Raw genomic sequence first — 23179 nt, forward strand, 5'->3', positions numbered from 1 at the left:
CAGTGAGGTACAACCACTTGCAGGATATAGTAATATTATAGCAACTGGATTTAGTAATATTATAGAAACCATGCAGAAGGCACTTGCTGGATTAGTAATATTATAGAAACCGTTCAGCAGGCACTTGCTCAATTTAGTAATATTATAGAAACCTTACACCAGGCACTGGTTGGATTTAGTAATATTATAGCAACCATCCATTAAGTGACTCTTGCACCGAATCCCCTTTCCCTGTCGGCTTTAGCAATTATGTTGTGGTGCACTTGCTCGATTTAGTAATATTATAGAAACCTTACACCAGGCACTGGTTGGATTTAGTAATATTATAGCAACCATCCATTAAGTGACTCTTCAACCGAATCCCCTTTTCCTGTCGGCTTTAGCAATTTTGTTGTGGTGCACTTGCTTTTTCATCTTATATAATTTGCTTAATTGGCGTGTTACATGATTTTAAGGTTATTTAGCTCATTTTTCGTAAAAGAATGAAGGAATTTTTAAATTCCTGGCATAAAAACGGTATGCCTGGGGTAGAGAAGCAACTCCGTCTAGATGAAAAACCAAAAAGGTGGTTTTGTTAAATACTTCTCATAATAAAAAAATTAATGGATTACACAGTTATTTTAGATCGTAGAAATGATACGTGTTAGAAAATTATAGGGGTAGACAACAGATCACACATTCATTATTTTATTGATTACAAGAGATACAAATATAAATGATATAATACACTCTTTTTGATATTAGATGATGACTCCAACTCATAACATAAGAACGAGTCACTTTTAAATTGATGGATAGGTAGTCACAATGAGAGTTACACATGACATGGAATCATTACTTCCAACACCTTCCCTTAATGTTTACATGGATAACAAGAAAAATAGATATTAGAACAATAAACAAATGTTTACACCCACATTCACTGTGGAATTTTGCAAACACAACGGTTTCACCACTACATCTTCCAGCTATTACTTAACCTCCATTTAAAATGTAACCACCTCTGACCACCATTGATGAACTTTGAAAGATCAACCATATTGACAACTCCTCTTCGGGGCTTCGCGTAAGAGTCGTCTAGTGATGAACTATCCTATGGACCAACCACCATATGTGGCAATTGATAAGATGGAGATCTCTATACTGATTGTGTTCAAAAGTTGATTCAAATAGCTTGACCTTACTAACATACAAGAATTGATGTTTTCAATACTGTTTGTGTTCAAAAGTTAATCAAACAACTTGACCTTACTAACATACAAAAATTGATGTTTTAGACACTAAGACTTCTAGTTTAAGAACCACCAACTCTTTTTATAACCAATAAAAACACAAAAACCAACAAAATCTCTCACATTTTTTTATAATACTCAACCTTGACTCACTATATAAGTACATTCAAGACATTCGTTACCACAATGGACAATTTTAATACAACCCTTGAAGGTTGCATATTATCCGAGCATTGATTCCAATCAACACAGGACAGGTACACGCAACAGTCAACTACTTGACACAATACCGAGCTTGGCTTCAAAGCTCAACACGATCCAAGTATCTCCTCTTACACAGTACAAAACCGTGCAGCATGTCCTCGCAGCATTACACAACACATTGGCCGTACAGAGGGCATCGAGAGCACATCGTGCTCTCCTTCCTGCTGGATTAGCGGCGTCTATAGGGAGGCCTACGCTCCTTTGAATTCTCACAACTTAGTGATCTCATGTGCAACAGATCTATGGACTCCTGTTCATTTTATTCTGGTCAATATTTTGATTCTCCATCAATAAGGGACATTGAGTGGATTTAATCGTTAAGAGTATGTGTTTTCTATGAAGATGTCACAAGTTCAGAAGGTGAAGGGATTAGAGTATATATGCTTTCATAGTGCTTTATCCCAAAAGCAAGATGGTCACATACACCAATTTGATGTCTCGATTGGCCATAACTTCAAAATTTGATAATAATAATAATAATAAAAATTGAAAATTATACGCTCCTCACAGCTAAAAATAGAACTGCTTTCACTTCCACCCAGACTTGTACCAGGCTTTGCAACACACCTGGCAAAGCATTTAGTATGCACCCTCTTGAGAAATTCCTGAAAATATATCTGCAACTGATTCTTCAATTGGTCATAAAGCATATCTGTTCCATCCATTCTATCCATTCTGAAGGCTGATCCCTTGTCCTAAAAATAATGGAGTATCATGCACTAATTTAGTATGTGGCTTGAACTTAACTTTAAAAATATTGGAGTATCATGCACCAATTTAGTATGTGGGTTGAAATTAACTTTAAAAAAAATAAAGTAATAAATGATGATATGCTACCGCTCCTCACACCTAAAAATACAACTGCTTTCACTTCCACCCATACTTACACCAGGCTTTGTAACATACCTGGCAAAGCATTTAGTACGTACTGTCTTCAGGAATTCCTCGGAATATGCCCGAACAATCTGGTTCTTCAATTGATTCCATCCATTCTGAGGGCTGATCTCGACGATTTAGTAGGCCACGATTGAACCATGCCTCTTCTGGGTTGTATTCCCAGTGGATCGATCTGCCTATCACAGTGCGTTTAATGGATCTTCAATTCCGTCGGCTTCTGCATAGATCTATCTCCCACCTCGGTGACACCAGCAGCGATTAACATCTGGTGGTAGGAATTGAGATAGAGAGAAATTCGTATTGTCCCTCCTCAAGTGCACGCAACGAAAGGCGATACCATAAAACGCAATACAATACAACACAGAGTTGCTTTCACCGTTAGCATTTCATGCAAATGAAGACGCTGATCACGTTTCGGTCGATCTGCCTTTACCATCACGCATCACGCAGACATCGCTTAATTGATCACGGCCATGTTCGTCCTGCCCACGTGCAAGGGTCGTCCACCAGAAATAATTCTTCCTCTAATTAAGGTGAGTACGCAGCTATAAAGTCTACATAAAGGAATGCCGCATGACCTAAACTACTCTTAATTGAATCACGTCGGAGGCAGAAGACGAATAGCGTAGCTGGTTATTGTTTTCGGAAGAGTCAGATCTAAGGTTTTCACTTTCTGTCTCCACACTGAGGAACTAACCGCACAAAACACACTAGCATATAAAATACAGAAATTTCACACATTAAATCAATAGGATCTAACAAACTCTATCATAATCTATTAATATAAGGCTTTCTTACATCTTCCTCGCCCTCTAGTGAAGGAACCTATTAATATAAGGCTTTCTCACATCTTCCTTACCCTACCCTCTAGTGGAGTACCCTCTAGTGGAGTAGATCAGAATAGGCTCAGATACTATGTTAGAAAAATATAAAGAGCATAGGGTTTGGGCAAACAATAAATCACACTTACGGTCTTGTTGATTAGAAAAGATACCTATATAAATGGCATAACAAACTGACTATTACACATCTATATTATGACTCTAATCATAACAGAAGAATCATCAATTTCATCAATTTCTAGATTGACGCCAAAAAATACTCATAATAACAATTACAAATAACATAGAAACATTGCTTTCAACAAATCACTATTTACAAAATTATTTTGGATTATAAAAATATAATTATTACAAATGACATGAAAATATTACTTAAATTTATTTACAAAATTATTTTAAATTATAAACCTAATACGATATTTTATGCTTTTCATAACGCTTATATTCCTATCATAAAAATGTGGTTGTGACGCCTCAAGGGCCTTTAAACTCATACATTTGGTAATAAATGGAAAACACACTTTTTGATGCGTTTGTAATAAAATGTATGTTACAGATTTCACATAATATAACAGTGAAATATGAAAAAAATGATTATTACGATAATTTAGAGGTATGATTTAATAACATTAATTATCTATATATATAATATATAATATGTAATATGTATGTTACAGCTTTCACATAATATAACAGTGGAATATGAAAAAAATGATTTAATAACATTATATATCTATATATATAAAAGTTTAAATATAATTTTTATATACTTTGTAATAAAATAGAAAGCATATTTTTGAGGGTATAAAATCCGTTACAAATTTTGTAAAATATAAAAAATAAATGTTAAAAATATGAAGTATATAATTAATCTAATAATTTAGAGTTATGATGTTTATATTATTTTTCATATAAATATAATAATTATAATTAAAAATTACCAAATAGGGAAATGTATAACTATTGGGACTTTTACATTTTAGTAATATCTAAAGTTTATAGAAAATAATACATCTTACAAATACTCAAATAAAATAAAAACAATGTTATTGGAAAATAAGATATTAGGTTAAATATCTTGAAAATAAAAATAAAATTATTGCATTTTATATAATCTAAAGTAATCTATAATTTGTAAAACTTTTATATAATCTAAAGTAATCGATAGCCTCTTAAAACTTTTGCACAATTTAAGTAAAATAAATCATATAAAATTATGTGTTAATTCCCTATAAAACATACATAAATAAATATAAGCCGTGCTAAATATAAGATGTGCTATTCATTTTCTAGTACTTTGTGATAATTATCTTTTGCAAATACTTAAAACCATATTCTATTAGTTAGTTTGAGATTTTGATATAACCCTTAAAAATTAGGTTAGCCACTTAAAATATATGTTACGGATTTTAGGTAAGCCACTTAAAAAAAGCCACTTAAAATGTATCTTACAGCTGTAAGGATGATTTTATCTCCCAAAAGAAAAAGAAAATTTATGATGGTAATTTAACAAGGTTCCATAGCTAGTGTTCCCGTTTAGTTTAATTTAGCTACAAATTGATTTTGTATTGCTATGATGTAATTAGTTTTGGTTAAATGTATTAGAACACTAGGACCCTCTCATGTCGATCAACTTGAGAAACAAGGAATAGTTCTAACACGTTGTATAGAAATCAAAACCTCCATGTTAAATGCATATCTAAGAATCGTACTAACACGTTGCATATAAATCGAAGCCTCCATGTTAAATGCAGATCCATGAATACTCACATTTGGTAAGCAGAGATTGCCTTCTAGATGCGAAGAACTATGTATTTATCAACCATATGAATACAAAATATATTTAATTAAGTCAACATATGTTTGATAATTTTATTTTTCCTAAAAAATTTTGTATTTTTCCTTAATATGAGTTGTAGGTAAAGTAAAGAGGAAAATGGGTAATTTGCAGCAACATTTTTTCCTTCGAATGTTAGATAATCCATGAGATCATAATTGTATGTATTATATGTTCTAATTTCAATGTTTTTTTTTGTTTGGAACACATTTCTTCTCTACTAATGTTGGTGACCAAAATCATGGACCATTGAGCCATAGAGGAATAATCTATGAATCAATGCATTAGATGGTCATTCAGTTATGTCCCTTGTAGTCAAGCATATGCTCGTTTTTTAGCTAGGGTTTTCATGTTCTACACATGACTAATGAATTCTAAACTGTTAAATATATGTATATATTGTATGCTAAGGCCTATGATTAAGTTTTAATGGTTGAACATATGTAGAATGAGTAGAACCACTAATATCAAAGAAAATAGAGGGAGAGCTTCCCTTCTATTTTACTACCCGAAGGGTACCATTACCACTTAAAAGAGCATTGAAAATTTTCCTTAAACTCACCAACATAACCCATTTCACACTGAAAGAGTAGTATCTCATCATTGATTTCAATGTAAGGCTTGTAATGCTTTTCTACATTTATTGGTTTTCCTTTTCCTACTTCCATTATAAATTGCTTACCTTGATTCAAATTCAAATTCAAATTATTTATAATAAAAAATTATAAAGGTAGCCATTCACCTAAATTTGATTGGACACACCAAGGTAAAATCATTTTCGAGGGTTGAAATGGGAGAATTTTATAGTAAAGGGAGAATGTGAAAGAAGCTTCCCACAAGCTTTAACAAAGTGCGTGCCTCGAAAAATATAGACCTCCAAAAACAACCAACTACACCACAAATGTTGAATAATGGTAAAGCCACAACCATGTAGCATCGTGTCTAGAGAAACGTCATAGAAAGAATATAAAGGCAGCATGCAAAGGGTAGCGAAGCAGATCAAGAAGCCTCAGGAAGGCATCAACACAGTTTAGATGAGCATTAATATATATATTTAAAGATGAAATATTAACAATTTGATATTAATCTTGACTTGAAGTACAACATTAATCAAATTCATTGTGAAATATAGTACATTTGTACTTTGTTTCGTAAGTTTAATTACCACTTACCTTGAAATGAAGTCCTAGAAAAAGAACTATTGAATGGAATCGAAAAGTAAACATCTTTATGTGAGTGGAGACAAGCCAGTTGTTCTTCTTTGAAGACCATGTGTATAGTTTCATTTTTTTGTTTTGCATGAACAACACAAGTATCCCAAATTCATTGCGAAATATACCACATTTGTACTTTGTTTCGTAAGTTTAATTACCACTTACCACGAAATGAAGTCCTAGAAAAGGAATTGTTGAATGGAATCGAAAGGTAAACATCTTTATGTGAGTGGAGATGAGCCAGTTGTTCTTCTTTGAAGACCAGGTGTACAGTTTCAATTTTGTGTCTTGCATGAACAACTCAATTGTCCCTGGTTATCCACAACCCTGATGACTAGCAGCTACGTTGATTGATTTGAATGCTTTGCTATATTGATGAAATCCAGAATTTGTTATCTAGGAGCTCATATTTGCTACGACTTATTGTTAAGTGGCAGTAGCAGATACATCTAGAATGCATTAGCAATCGATCTATTATGAAACCAGCTCAAAAAAAGATAGAAAAGATAGATCAGCTCCTTAGAAATCAGCCTCTCCGAGGGGGAAACCTCCTTTACATTACACAGATGAACAATTCTTAGATGATACAAATGACAAGACCTCCTTTCTATATATAGGAGTCTAAGGGGTCATAATATAATCAAAGTTGACATAACAATAATAATGTAAGAGCACAATAATAACAATAGTGGGCTTTTATGGGGCACAATAATAACAATATGGGGACTACATGGGCACAACAATATAATAAGGGGGTTGTACTAATAACAATAAGGGGTTACACTAGTAGTATAGGGACCTAACATGCCCCTCTCCTTCAAAAAGTTGTGTCCTCAATGCTTGAGTAGTTCTTGATGATTTTGTATAAAACTCTTGTCCACCCATGTGGAATCTTCAGTGGGTAAGTTGTTCCACTTGATGAGATACTCTGAAATTGATCATTTTCGTAGCTATTGGGTTCTTGTTTTTGTGACTACTCTAGGTTCCAATATGATTTTTCCTTCCTCGTCAAGTTCTGGCAATATTGTTTGAACTGGGATCTTCTGCAACTTTTCAATGAGTGGCCACACTTCTTCATCCTTCTTCCATTCATCCCTTGCTTCGTTTATCTAATCTGGTTCGATAGCAGAAATAGCACAAAACAAGGCTTCCACATCCTCATCCTTTCTTAAGACTGCATCTGCAACAACATTTTTCATCCCTTTTTTATAGATGATTTCAAAGTCATAACCCAACATATTTGTGACTGTTATGAAACCAACTCAAGAAAAGATAGAAAAGATAGATCAACACCTTAGAATTCAGCCTCTTCGAGGGGGCAACCTCCTTTACATTACATAAATGAACAATTCTTGGATGATTCAAATGACAAAACCTCCTTTCTATATATAGGAGTCTAAGGAGTCACAATATAATCCAGCCGACCTAACAATAATAATATAAAGCCACAAAAATAACAATAGAAGGATTCTATGGGGCACAGTAATAACAATATGGGGGCAATAGGGGCACAATAATATTAAGAAGGGGTATAACTACAATAGTAATGGGGTAATCACTAGTATTATAGGGACCCAACATGCCCCTCTCCTTCAAAAAAGTGTTGTCCTCAACGCTTGAGTAGTTCTGGGTACTTCTGCATAAAATTCTCATCCTCCCATGTGGAATCTTCAGCGGATAAGTTCTTCCACTTGATAAGATACTCTGAAGTTGAACGATTTTGTAGCTGTCAAGTTCTTGCTTCTATGACTGCTTCTGGTTCCAATATAATTTTTCCTTCCTCGTCAAGTTCTGGCAATATTGTTTGAACTGGGAGCTTGTCGCCTATAACCTTCTTTAAACATGAAATATGGAAAACAGGGTGCAATCGAGAAGCTGTAGGAAGCTCCAATTTGTATGCCATAGTACCAATCTTTTGGAACACCTTGTACGAACCATAATACGTTGGTGATAATTTATTATCCTTCTTAGCTTGCTTGAGGGACATTTTCGTATATGGTTGTAGCCGTAGGAATACCCAATCACCTACATCAAAACTTCTTTCACTGCGATGTTGATCTGCCTATTGTTTCATTCTATTATGTGCCAACACGAGGTTATCCTTTAAGAGTTGCAGGACTTGTTGTTGATGTTCGATGTGATGTTCAACTGCCTGAAACTTAGAATTTTCTCTTAAATATGATGTGATGGATGGTGGTTGATACCCATAAAGTGCCATAAATGGGGTCATTTTTGTTGCTGTATGGAAGGAAGTGTTATACCACCATTCAGCCAGAGGCAACCATTTGACCCTTTTTTCTGATCTTCTAAAGATAGTCTTTGTTCTAAAAATTATTTAAGACTATCATGATCCATTTTTACCTTGAAGTTTCTTCCAATTAGGTAAGGTTGCCATTTCTTAAGTGCATGTAGTATTGCCAACATTTCCTTCTCATAAATAGTTTTCCTTAGATGTAGCCGTAAAAATACCCATTTTCCTAAATCAAAACTTCTTTCACTGGATGTTGATCTTCCTGTTGTTTCATTCGATTCTGCACCAAAGTGGCGTTATCCTTTAAAGTTGGAGAACTTGTTGTTGATGCTCGATGTGCTATTTCACTGCTTAAATCTTTTTCTTCTTGATATGTCCTTCTATCTTGAGAGTTTGAGGAGTGGTAAGTTCTTCTAATGCATTACAATATATGGTCAGATTCATTTCTTGATGCTCAATGTGATCTTTCATTTCTTGAACATTTTTCTTCTTCATATGTCCTTCTATCTTGATAGTTTGATGGGTGGTAATTCCAGCCAATGCATTACAATATATGGTCAGAATCATTTCTTCTTTATGGATGTGATCTTTCACTTCTTGAACATTTTTCTTCTTGATATGTCCTTCTATCTTGAGAGTTTGAGGAGTGGTAATTCTCGCCAATTCTTTACAAGACATGGTCGAATTCATTTCTTCTTTCTCTGGGGTTGGTTCGTGGTGTATATCCTCTTCTTTTGATCTTTCTTGATCCTTTTCTTCCTCCTCTTCACAATCAATGTAAAATAATTTCTTCTCAGCAAACTTATGACCTTTAATGTATTTGTGATCACAATTATAACAAAGCCCTTTTTCTCTTTTTTCTTCTAACTGTTGTGGTGTCAACCTTGTAGGTTTTGGAAGGCTAGGAGAAACAACACTTCGATCTTTATAGTTGTGAGGGGTAGACTTCCTTGTTGCCATAATTTTTCTTTCTACTTTTCTTATGAACATGAATTCCTTCTCCAATTAATCAGGTTTCCAAAGATGAAGCTCATGTTGAATGTTATCCTTTAAAGTCCCTATGGAGACATCAATCCTCAGCTTCACTGGAATATCATTTTCCCTTATATTAAATTTTTTAAAATCCTTAATGCACTCTACCATTGAACACTTTTGTTTGAGATTTATCAATTAGCTAAAGAAGGTTTTGCTCTTTGTATCCTCATAATGTTTTATCATTTCCTCCATGAAAATTGACCACGTAACAAGTGGTTTACGAGAACAAGGCTCTTTAAACCATAAAAATTGATCTTGTTCTAAATATGAATATTCAATGCATACCTTTTGTAATAGTTTCACCTCATGTAGATCAAAATATTGCTCCATTTGTAGTATCCAGTTTATGGGATCCTTGCCATCAAACTTCCTCATATCGCCTTTTCTTGATTTTAGGAGCTTGATCTTGAAATGATTGTAGCTTTTTAATTTCAGATCTCCAAGTTATAAAATTGTGTCTTGCAGTAACACTCTGAGTCCTCTTTATAACCCCACAAGTCTTATCAAGATTTGATTATGCAAGGAAGAGTTATGTCAAATCTCCTAAGATAACCTGATTATAGACTCCTTCAGTAGAGCGAATTTGTACGAAGTTCCACGTGTTACTGTTTCAACCTTAGGATCTGAAACCAATACACAGAAAACCACAGTCCATCCTCCTTCTGTAGATTCTTATGAAATTTCAATCTAATTCTCAGAGAGAGCGTTCTGACGCTTTTCCCTAGGTCACTTGTTTAGAATGTAATTCGGGAGTCTGTAAAAATCCTAAATTCCTCAAATTATATCTATGAAAATATAGCAAGACAAGATCTGAAATCCGAACCCAAGTTTAAGAATGATTTCTTCTCAAATGGATTTTTTGTTTAGCTTCTAAAACTTCGTAGCAAAAACGTTATAGTGAAAATTCCACTCTGACCTATTTGGAGCAGCGAAACCCTAGAATCCAAAGCTCTAATACTAAATGTTATGAAACCAGCTCACAAAAAGATAGAAAAGATAGATCGACATCTTATAAATAAGCCTCTTTGAGGGGCAACCTCCTTTACATTACACAAATGAATAATTCTTGGATGATACAAATGACAAGACCTCCTTCCTATATATATAGGAGTCTAAGGGGTGATAATATAATCAGAGCCGACATAACAATAATAATGTAAGGGCACAATGAATGAATCTTCTGGAAAAGCATTTGGGGACTCGAGCGACGGGGTAGCAGGCGGAGCTAGGGTTTCGTCGGCGGGTCGGCTGCGCGAGAGCAGGGGATCAGGGTCGGCTGCGTCTCAGGAAGAGGGGTGCATCGAAGGAAACGTCTGGAGCAGCAGGACGAATCTTGATGATCAGACCTCTTCAATCGTATTTACGGGAGCATACCAACCTGTGAAACAAAGAACAAGGGTACTGATTCGAAGGAATGGGGATGGAGGCAGGGAGGGGAGAGATCCCCTCCTATAAAGAAGTAATAACAGGCGAAGCAAGGAAAGAAAGGAAAGACAAAGGAGACCGTTCCAATGCAGGAGAGACTTCAGAAGCTGGAGCACAAAGACGAGCAGGAATCCAAAGCAAATTCCTACCAAGGTCAACGAACACACCAAGGTTCGTAATCTCGCCTAATAAATTAGAAAACTACAGAACTTACATGAGAGACTATGCTTTGATTTGTAAATTCATAGGTTACTGGCCAGCTGAGAAAGATCTCATGAGGTGGATCAACCTGAAATGGAAACCAAAAGGCCATGTAGAGGTCAAGTTAGGGGCGAAGGGGTTCTTTACGGTCATATTTTCTAATCTAGAAGATAGGACTCGGATATTTGAGGAAGGGCCCTACTTCATGAATAATGCGGGGCTGTTCATGAGACACTGGGTCGAATGCTACAACCCTGACAAGGAAAAGCTATTAGCTGTTCCAATATGGATAAGACTCTTTGGCCTACCATCAGAATTCTGGAATCCGGATATCCTTAAAGGTATTGGAAACTCAATAGGATCTTTTGTTAAAGTGGCAGAATCAACTAAGCGAGGCAAATACAATACCTATGCTAGAATATGTGCCTACATGAACATAACTGAACCTCTTCCAGAATCTATTGAACTGGAATATCATGACGAGATATGGAAACAAACCATAGATTACGAACATATCCCATTCCGTTGTAGAAGATGCCACGAGTATGGCCATTTAGTCAGAGACTGCCCCATAACACTAGCTGAAAAAGAGAGGGAAGCAGAGATCACAAGGAAAACTGCAACAAGGCCAACAGAGGGAGAAGAAGAGGACTTCAGAGAAGTACAAAGGAGGAGAAGAAGAGGAAATAAAAGGATGCCGATGGGAAAACAAAAGGAAACTCAGAAAACTGAAACACAAAACAAGTTTACAGTCCTACAGGAAGAAGATCTTGAGACAGAGGTTAGCGAGGAAGAAGAAGTGGAAGAAATGGAGATAACTGGAGAAAAGGCAAGCAAAGGAAAAGATAAAAGGGATAAAGAACAGGGTACTGAAAACCTAAGCGACACCCAAGAAGACCAAGGAGAAATGGAGATAGATACACAGAGCATGAAAGGAGAAGAGGAAGAACAAGAAATGGCGAAACTGATACAAGAATGGCGGAGGCTAGATGATCGTTTCATCCCAGAAGAACAGAAACAGAGGTATAAGGAAGCTTTTCAAAGATACAAGGAAAAGAAAGGAATTACAGGTGAGAGGCAAAGTCAAAATACAGAGAAACCAGATGTGGGAGCGGGCAGCGCTGGCAAAGTCGGGAAAAAACGAGGGAGGAAACCTCTCAGTGAAGCAATACAAGATGTAGGAGAGGTGCTTGTAAGTTCAGGAAGAGTGATACCCCTTTCAGAGGTATTCCAAACCCCTCGAAAACTGTTAAGATGATAATCACAACCTGGAATATAAGAGGCCTCAACAGCAGAGGCAAACAACGGTATCTAAATGAGAGACTGAAAAAAGAAAAACCAAGTATAATGATAGTACAAGAAACCAAAGTAAGTACTGAGAAGATGAGAGAAATTTTAAACAGAAACAGAAATAGGTATGAGATGATGGGACAAGATGCTATTGGAAGTGCTGGCGGATTGGTAATAATATGGAATCCAGAAGAAATACAGTTCAGTAACTGGATGAGTTTTCCAAGAATTCTAACAGGAACTGCTCACATACTAGGAACGACTGAGGAGGTCATTGTCACAGGGGTGTATGGCCCGCACATCCAGAACGAAAAGGAAAACTTCCTACAGAACTTAAAGGCATTAAGAAGCCTGATGCCAGGAAAACAGTGGATAATCGGTGGAGATTTCAACATGATTAAAGCCACAGGGGAAAAACGAGGAGGAATAAGGAGATTGGATAAGGTTTCGGAAAAATTTGGAGACTTAATAAGAGAACAAAAGCTGATTGATATCCAGACCATAAATGGGAATCACACTTGGAACAACCGAAGGGGAGGAGCTAATCAAATAGCTTCGCGCCTCGACAGATTCTTAATCTTAGAACAGATAATGATAAAGGATGTATTCATTGAAGCATCAATCTTACCTGTGGCAGGATCGGACCATTGGCCAATCAAACTAGAAATAGACCTAAAGCAAAGGCCCCCCAACAGACCCTTCAGATTTGAAGCCTTTTGGCTAAGAAATGAAGGATTGATGGAAAAATTAGAAGAATGGTGGAGAATGAGTGAACAAAGGGGCAAAAATAAGATGCATACTTTTCAACTCAAACTGAAGGAAATGAAAACAAAATTAAAGAAATGGAACAAAGAAGAATTCGAGAATATTATAGAGGAAAAATAGAAATTAGAACAGAAAATGGAAGATCTACAACAAATGGACATCTTAGAAGGTATACAGGAAGAGAGAACAAAAGAAGAAGGAATAATTCTAAATCAACTTGAGGAAAGAAGAAAACAAGAGGAAATCCTATGGAAACAGAAATCAAGGGTTCAATGGCTCAGGGAGGGCGAAAGGAACACTAAGTTCTTCCACAAAGCCATGGTCCAACACCGCCAAGGAAACAGAATATTCTCAATAAAAAACAAAGAAGGACAAAGAGTTCTTCAGCAGGAAGAGATTGAGAAAGTGCTAGTGAACCACTTCAAAGACATATTGAAGGAACCACAATCGAACAGAATAGAGGCCATAGCAAAGATAAGTAGAGAAATACCACAAATAGTGACAAGAGACCAAAATCAGGCTCTAATGAGGAAGATTACCAAGGAGGAAGTGGAGGAGATTGTCAAAAATATGAAGCGAAATAAAGCTCCTGGACCAGACGGGTATACGGTTGAATTCTTCCAAGCTGGGTGGCACTTTATTGCTGATGAAGTAGTGGATGTTGTAGAGGAAGCAAGGATAAATCAAAGAATATGGCCAGGAATAAATGCTACCCTTTTGTCTCTTATTCCAAAAACTAATCAGGCAGACCAGGCAGAAGGATTCAGACCCATAGCCCTCTGTAATGTCATTTATAAGATTGTGGCGTCCATAGTAGCTCAAAGACTGAAACTCATCCTTCCAAGCATTATTTCTCCAGAGCAAACCGGGTTTGTTGAAGGGAGACAGATCTTGGATGGGCTAGTGGTGGCTCAAGAAGTAATTCACACATTGAAAACAAAAAAAGAAAAAGGCATGCTGATCAAATTAGACCTATCAAAGGCCTATGATAGGCTAAGCTGGAAGTACTTAACAGTGATCCTTAAAGCTTTCGGATTCTGTGATAGATGGGTAAATTGGGTGCTAAGCATGATCTCGACACCGAATTTCTCCATTTTACTAAATGGAGCGCCTACAACAACATTTAATGCAACCAGAGGCCTCAGACAAGGGGACCCTCTATCTCCCTTTATTTTCATCATTGCAGCTGAAGGTCTAGCCAGATATATTAAAAAAGAATTAAGGGACAGAAACATACAAGGGCTAAAATTATGGGGAAATCGAACCACTGTCTCCCACCAACAGTTTGTGGACGACATAATGATATACTGCAAAGCAACCCTGCGAGAAGTAAAAAGGATAAAGAAAATCCTTGAGGTATTTATGGAAGGTACAGGAATGGAGGTCAATAATGAGAAATCCAGAACTTTCTTTTTCAACACAGTGGAACCCATACAGAATCATCTAACCAGAGTCCTGGGATATCGGATAGGAGAGCTCCCAACCAAATATTTAGGCACAATGCTAGACTCCTCTTCCCTCAGGATAGGGAACTGGAATCATATCCTTGAGAAAATCAAGAAGAGAATGGAAAATTGGACTTTTAGATCCCTGAACTTAGCTGCAAGGGTGGTTCTTCTTAAAGCCACCATCTAGGCAATACCGATATACTCCCTATCAGTGATGAACGCTCCTAAAGGTATATGCAACAAATTGGTCGAGATGTACAGGAAATTTCTATGGGGGGGGCCGAAACAAGAAAAGAAGTGGGCTCTATGTTCATGGGAGAGCCTAGCCAAACCTAAGGAAAAGGGAGGTTTAGGCCTCAGAGACCCAGGGATTTTAAACCAGGTGTTAGCAGCCAAACTACGATGGAGATGGTTACAAGGAGGACAGGATCTGTGGAAGGAAATTTGGACAATTAAATATAATATGCCCAACAATCCGGAAGAAATTATCAGGAAGCAAGATATGCCTAGGGGATCAGACATTTGGAATTTATCCATTCAAAACAGGGACTTAGTGGACAGTAATATATTCTGGGAAATCAAAGGGGGACAAACAGCAAGGTTTTGGGATGAAGCCTGGCAACAACGAGGAAAAATGGTGAATCTTCCAGGTATGAAAGAACTCCAAAGAAGAGGTATGCGCAGAAACCTGATCAAGGTTAATGATTACTGGGTTGTTGAACAAGACAATGAGGAATGGCGACACTGGAAACCTTTGGAGGAATGGGAAAGGAGTCCAACTGAAGAACAAAAAACAACCTTTAAAAAGGAAATGGACTCTAGGAAAATAAAGAACAGAGATGGTAGAGATATACTCCGGTGGGGCAATGAAACAAAAGGGATATTCACTATCAAGGAGGCATACAAAATAAAAACACATCAGGTTCAGGGAGAGGAAGACCAAATCTGGAAAAAGATCTGGAGAACAAATTGGTGGCCAAAGGTTAAATTATTTGCCTGGCTGGTAGGTAGAAAGAGAATTCTAACGTGGGATAGAATTCAGAAAAGAGGTTTTTATGGTCCTTCCAGATGTCATCTTTGTGAATCTGCTATAGAAGAGCAGGAACATATCCTTAATGGCTGTAGAGTGGCGCAATTCCAATGGGGAAAAACGTTAAATCTTTTTTCCACAACAAACAGAAACTCGAATGACATAATTCAAACCATAATGGATTGGGGAGAAGGTAAATTCCACAGCAAAATAGTTAGAAAAGCATGGAGTGTCATTGCGGGTTTTAACATATGGAATTTGTGGAAGGAGAGAAACAACCGCATTTTCAGAGGGAAGGCAACAGGGCCAGAGGAGGTATGGAAGCTTACGCTAAGTCAAATTCGGGAATCAATTTTAGCGGAGAACTGGGATGATGAGGACTGGAAAACATCGGAGGCAGAAACAGCCATCTTGAAGAAACTGAACTTAGAGCAGGGAATGATATATCATCGGGGAACTAAACAGAGACAACCTTTAGCTAATCAAAGCAGGACAGTGTTTAGAAAGCCTCCAGAAGGGTTTGTGAAACTCAATTTTGATGGCGCGGCGAAAGGAAACCCGGGGCCAGCGGGGTTCGGCGGAATCTTCAGAAATGAACAGGGGGAAACAGAATGGATATATGCGGAAAATGGAGGAACTATGACCAATAATGAGGCAGAGTTTATGGCTGTCTACCAAGGTCTCAAAATTGCCAGACGAAATGCATACAGGAAGGTCGAAATCGAGGGAGACTCCACCCTGGTCATCGAGACGATCAGGAAACTAATTCAAGGGAAGAATTGGGAGAAAGTGGTGACAAGCTGGAGGAGTGCCAGCATAGTCAGGGACATTGGAGAGATGCTAACAGGTATCGATTACAAAATAACTGCGCATGTCCGAAGGGAGGGTAATAGACCCGCTGATTGCCTGGCAAATTGGGGGTGCAAGGAACCAATGGATAAAGTAGATGACAGCTGGACAACCCAGTCCATGTTGGCGAAATGGGAAGGATTAAGGCAGCTGCTTGGCAGTGATATTAATGATGCAGGACAAGGATAATCTTTACCCCGCGTGGATTGGGAAAGGGAGTAATTGGCAAGAGCAGGCGGAAAACTGGAGAGGACAAAAGGACGGCACTTTCAAATCACGGACAGAAGGAATTAATGATTTGGCAGCAAGACAGGGACGACGCCCAAAGCAAAAAATGACTCCCACGACAAAAGACATCATGCGAAGTAAAGACGCCAGTCGAAGCGGGAAGACAGCCCATCATTCATGCAAAGGTGGCGAGACAGGTATAAGGGGAAACAAAGGAAGAAGAGCAGGCATTAGGAGCACGAGAGGTTTGGAGAAAACAGAGGAATTCTGGAAGAGAATTAGTAACCAGCGAGCCCAAAAACTGACAATGAGTGACCGGAAGAGGATAGAGAGCCAAAAAGGGAAGGAAGCGGTAGAGGGAAGGCACCCGGAGCAAAATTATGTGAGAATTGACATAGAGAGCTCTGAGGAGATGGATTACATGGAAGAAGAAGCCTGCAAGGGGAATCAGTTTGATTTGGGCCAGAGCAGCAGGGGACAGAAGCATGCTAGCAAAGGAAGAGGGCGGAAGCAGCAGGAGCAGGGGGAAGGAGGTCAAACCCGGAAACACACAAGCGCAGATGAAGGTAACAAACCACCAACCAGGAGAAGGAGGGGTAACAGGACGACCAGCTCAGCGATGCACGAAGCGGAGCAAGCTTACAATTTGGAGACCAATGCGGATATCAGAAACATTATGGATGCAATGGAGGCAAGGGTCTTAGAAGAGCCCTCGGACCCAGAAATGAACGAGTGGGCCTCTCAACTGCCCGACCCTGGCAACACGCGAGGCCGGCTAACGATGTATCGTCGCGCCCTGCACACCTATTGGGTCCTCAAACACCTCCTCGCCAAAGCTCTGGAGCAGGTGGCGTCGGAAATGCTGGAGATAGCACAGGCTTCAGCAATTGCAAAACAGGAAGCTGAAAGTTTGGAGGAGCTGGTGTGTCAGCAGACGGAACTCCTCAAAGAAATCAAAACAATGCTGATGGAGATGAAGAAAGACAGAGACAGCAACGCAAGCGAGCGTGGATTTGCGAAGAATTAAGAGGCGGGTTTCCTATTTCTTTTCCTGTTTTAAAGAGTCAATTTTTGTGTTTTGGGTCTATCGTAGAGTTGAAAAGCCTGTTTTTGGGTCTTTAATAGATATGAATAGAGCTCTAGGCAGGAACAGTAGGACTGAGAAAAACTGGGTCACCTCTTGGACAATTGGGGGAAAGAGTTGTTTTAGTTTTGTGATAAGGAACAATGCTCAAAATAGTAACTTAATTGACTCTTGGATGGATAGGAGCCAACAGATCTGGTTTCCCCTCGGGGCAGATTGAGGCTCCTCTGTTTTGTACTATATTTGTTTATATAAAATAGATCTACCGCAGCTTACAAAAAAAAAAAATAATGTAAGGGCACAATAATAATAATAGTGGGCTTCTATGGGGCACAATAATAACAATATGGGGACTACATGGGCACAAAAATATAATAAGGGGGTTGTACTAATAACAATAAGTGCTTACACTAGTAGTATAGGGACCTAACACGATCTCATCTTCATCAATATTTCTTAAATCAAAGGAGAGACAAAGCTTGAACACTTAAACCATGCAACTATTCTGTTGAGGAAGTTGAAAGCTCCTGTTATCAGGCTCGTGAGCCTTCTCATCTTGTCTGGCCCTTTCTACATCCAACGCTGCCCACTCTAATAATTATACCAGATGTAAGATCTAGTAGTCCAAATTGTTTGATAGGAGTTACCTTCATGTCTAATGCCCAAGTCTAGTCAGAGGACTGTTAAGTTCACAGGAAATTGTTTAGTGATCAATGTGCAACCTTAGTAGGATTCTTACTATTGCCACGCTGCAAAGGCCACTAATGTGTCCAAGAAGGATCCTACAACCGATAAAAAGAAAAAAAATTTAATTGGGATTGTGGGGGAAACTGTTGGAGGGGTGGCAACTTTAGTACTATGTGTGGTTTTGGTGTTGCTTAAAAAGTCAAAGCAGAATCAATCAAGAAAACTAGTGTCAGAATGTGCTAAGAAGGCAATTAAGCAGAATCAATTAAGAAAACTAGTGCCAGAATGTGCTTCGAATGACATATCATTAAAACTTCTTGTCAATGCAAGTGAGTTGTTTTATTTAAATTTTTTATGTGTCTGTTTTTGTTTTTACTTTTGGTGATTAAATTTTCGAAACTAGTTTTGATCTGGTATTTTTGTTTTCCACTGGTATGTACTTTGTGTGTCAAGTAATTCAACTCACTTATACTTCGCAGTGTAAAATATATGCAAAACAAATTTGTTTTAAAGTGGGAAAATTACTGGCCAGTATCGCGAGTATTGACTTGAGATACTCTGCATACTCTGGAATATTGGACATCGCCATTTTTTAAAAGCTGGGGACACTAAAAAGATCATTTCCCTCTAGGTCCTCACTAAATGCCTAAATCAAAATCAAACATTGGTCGTAAAACTCGTTGATATCATAAATACCAGAAAGTTTGAAATTAAATATTACCCCAAGGAGTGAGCTAAAGCTGCATATCATCTTAAAATTCTAAAAAAATGAATTTTGCAATAACTATCTGCCATATTGTGCCCATGGTACCACCGTTGCAGCTCATTTATGATTTGTTTTCATTAAAAAAACTTGCACCAATATTGCAATAGAGATGTAGAATGAATGTATCTCATATTAGGTTTATTGCACCCTTCTTTTTCATGAAAGTTTAAATTTGTGTTGAGTCATCCATGATTGTTGCTTGTTGTAAAAAACTTGGATATCCATAAAATTAAGGGACTTGATGTTAGAAAGTAAAACTCAGTTCCTCAAATTTATGACTAAGAGTTCAATAAATCAAATCGAGTCAAAGAATGTGCACTGTCAATTGTTGTTTCGAGCCTGTCAAAGGTTCTAGATCACTATCCCCTTTTCTTATGTGCTACCCAGACAAAAACTATGTGATGCTAAACAATTCACTAATCTTTCTTCTTATTTTCTATTCAACAAAAATCTCTCTCATGTGAAATGGATCATAATCCTCTCTTTTACGTGCTACTCAACTAAAAACTCTCTTATGGTAAACACCTAAAACCTTTTTTGCGGCTTCTAGTTTTTTACAATCCGTGACCGTGTTTCTTTGTTTCTATCTTTGATATGTTACATATTTTACAAAGCTACAATATAAAAAAAAAGAAGCTTCACAAATGAACCCACAATGCAAAAGACTCTGAGACAGTTTTGAATTTTTTGTTAAATAAAATGAGTGCTTACTTTTGAATTTTCTGTTAAATAAAATGAGTGCTTACCAGATTCTTACTCACCCACAATGCAAAAGACTCAATGTCACTTTCAACTTTTTTTCTTCAAATACATAGCTAATGAGGAATGGGATATAAAACCAAAAAGACTTCATAAATAACCCACAATGGAAGAGGCCACCTGTCTCTTTTTTCTATTAAATAAAATGAATGTTTGCTAGATTTTTTTTCGGTCGCTGCTAAATAAAATTAACGCCTACCAGATTCTTTAGGTTTGGAATGGAATGTTCACCAATTCCTTATGAGCATGGTTTTCTCTCAACCATCAATACATATACCTGAACGGGAGGAAACATAAATAGTGATCTCGAGGCAACAAAGAGCAAAGAAGTGCATTTATCAGTAATGTACCTCAATTAATTAGCATTATATGTGTTTGGACAGAACATTAATGTATCCATATGATTAAGTTAATAATTGTTCCCTCTAATGCTCTGAAATACATTGGGAGAATCGCCTCATTAAAGTAGGAAATCTTCTAAGGATACTGCACCATTAGATTTTGAATTATTTGTACCAAATTAATTTAGGAGAATCATTTCATTAAAGCCTAAAATCTTTATGACACTGTAGGTTCGAACTCTTTTTTCGTGATAATTTCGTAGCTAGCAAATTTCATTGATTTGCTTCATTTACTCATAAGGAGGTGCTGTTATCACCCCAAGAAACTCACCTAGGTTGTATATCAGTGATGCTCAGGAACATTAAAAATTCAACAGTTTTGTTGGATCAAATGATGGATAAATGGAATATGTGCAACACCTTTAAGCCAGATAACCACTCCTGCTATGACTATCCCCAGACATGGGTGAAGACCCCCAAACTACAAGGCTTTCAACTACCAACTACTCACAGTTTAAGGTAAAGGTGATGATGGAGAAGACTAATTACACCAGCAGATACAAAGGACCCTGTGTTGGCCAGCTGCAACCAGTTAGAAGGTCTGTAGCACTATTGTTTAATACACAGACATGATGACAGCTCCCTAATGTTAAACAACAGCAATCTGCAAGAAATTTTAATGAACCACTAAATTATAATACAGAGGTGGGATGACAGCCCCTCTCATATTAAACATTCACAACACATCAAATAAATGCCAGCAGGCACAGCCTGGAACAAGAAAGAGAAGTGGAAAGTGAGCAGGTGACAACAAAATAAGCTTGTATTAGTTGAAAATCAAGACCAGAAGCTGCAGGTCTCATAGTATTTACAGTCTCCAGAAGTTAAAGGCAACAACAAAACTATCATTCATCAAACACTCATCAATTGCACTACATCTGTTTTTTCAGTATATATGGTGTCTCATTACACAATCTCCCTGTTAGCTATGCGTGGAGGAGCCCATAAATGGACACCAACGACATTTACATTTAGAAATGGGGCTGCTGACACAACTCTGGTTGTGTTGTAAATGGATTTGACCCCTCTGGTGCTTTGCAATCCTCCTTTGAGCAGGTGGCGTGAAATACCAATGGAACCATAACCATTGAATGCTCTGAACTTCCCAGTGGTGTCCTGCTTCCTCCTCGGCCATACTGCTGATTAATTCCTGTTGTTGATCATTAAAAACAGCTCCATTATGACTGTGCGGCCTTAAAACAATGAAACGCTGCCCAAATTGAGTATTCCTGCCCATTACTGCTTCAATTTTGACTTTTAAGAGGTGCATGCATGGTTCTCTTCACGGTTTCTGCTTCCACAAGCTCAATGATGCTTCGCCTCTGCACATTTATGAATGTTATTGAACTTCATTTAATGTTTTTCTGAAATGCTAGTCAACCAAAATTTTACTCCACGTAACATTTATTTGTTGCAGCTTGGTTGCTATCTGTCAACCGTTGATCTGCCCTCAAGAAACCGAACGACAGAGTTTTATTGCATCGGACTCGTTTGTACGAAAACCAATTGCTGAGCAAAAGCGGTCCGATAAGGTTGGCGATTTTCTTTATATTTCATGATTCATAGAAAATGCACCCAAAACCATTGAAAATGGCTCAGGCGCAGACCTGAAATATTATGAAATGGAGCACTGTATTGCTATCGGGTCCGGCCCATCGGCGATCGCTCATATATATGCAAAAGGCCATGCTCCACTAGAAACGCGGATAGCGATACGCCGATGCGATATCGGCGATCGCTCATCGCACAATAATAAAGCCTCTATTGTAAGTCCTCCATTGCGATACGCTGATGCGATATCGATGATCGCTCATCAGCGATGTCTCATGTCGCTGTCGCTGCCTCCTCCGACTTGCGATATACCGATGCGATCTGGGCCGTTGATCGGCTAGATCCCACGGCTGAGATTAATGTGGATCCTTAAGCCTGTGATTTAATTTTTACATGGTTTTTGGGGTATTTTCACCTCCTGATAGTGTATTTCTGCCCTCCAAAGGGCTTTCCTCTTGCAAAATTTTTTGATCGGTGGAAGACTTTTAGCCAAAATTTGAGGATTTCGACAGCATCAATGGTTCCTTTGGCATGATTATAAGTGTAATTGCAGCCTTTGAGAGTGTTTGAATCCATTTTTGATGCTTTTGCACAACAAAGCTAACACTGGCTCCTTCTGGGGATGAGATCCTCCCTGTGAGGTCTCAAGAACCTGCAGATCAATGCCTTTCCAGCAACAAACAGATTAGCCAAAATTCCTAGTGTTCCATTGGGCATGGAGTCTACTACAGCTATACTAAAAACTGATAAAATCACCATATTTGGAGCTTTTAAGGCCAAAACACCTTAAATCACATAGTTTTTCAAAAACTGCCCATTAACAGGGCCATCAAAAACTAGTTCTTCTTCCATACTTTTCAGTATGAAGGTACTGTTCCCTTGAATTTGTGAAATGATGAAAGGGCATGTCCAGAGAGCATCAAACTTCCCATGATTGCCTTTCCTTTCTTTAAATTCATCCCATTTCAGAACCAAATCCCCAACCTGTAAATTATTCCTTTTTGCCCTCTTGTCAAAGACTTCCTTGATCTTTTGCTGATATGCTGTACTTTTTCAATCAACTGCTCTCTGATCTGACATAATTCTGTTAAATCAGTGATTCTATTGGCCATATCATCTTCTT

At 37.7% G+C, this 23179-nt stretch overlaps 1 protein-coding gene across 1 annotated transcript; it reads left to right on the plus strand.

The window, feature by feature from the left end:
- The first annotated feature begins 12452 nt into the window (after positions 1-12452).
- Positions 12453-13373, plus strand: LOC149174687 (uncharacterized). The gene has a single exon (XM_089420929.1). It carries the CDS (start codon positions 12453-12455, stop codon positions 13371-13373), a length of 921 nt encoding a protein of 306 aa, XP_089277055.1.
- Positions 13374-23179: the final 9806 nt, after the last annotated feature.

The sequence above is a fragment of the Pinus tabuliformis genome, chromosome 4_1 (genome assembly GCF_031772625.1).
Source record: "Pinus tabuliformis cultivar Carrire ecotype Pingquan chromosome 4_1, CPIR1, whole genome shotgun sequence".
Classification (NCBI taxonomy): Eukaryota; Viridiplantae; Streptophyta; class Pinopsida; order Pinales; family Pinaceae; genus Pinus; species Pinus tabuliformis.

Coding starts and splice junctions, on each gene's coding strand:
- LOC149174687 (XM_089420929.1), top strand. CDS start 12,453: ATGATAATCACAACCTGGAATATAAGAGGCCTCAACAGCAGAGGCAAA.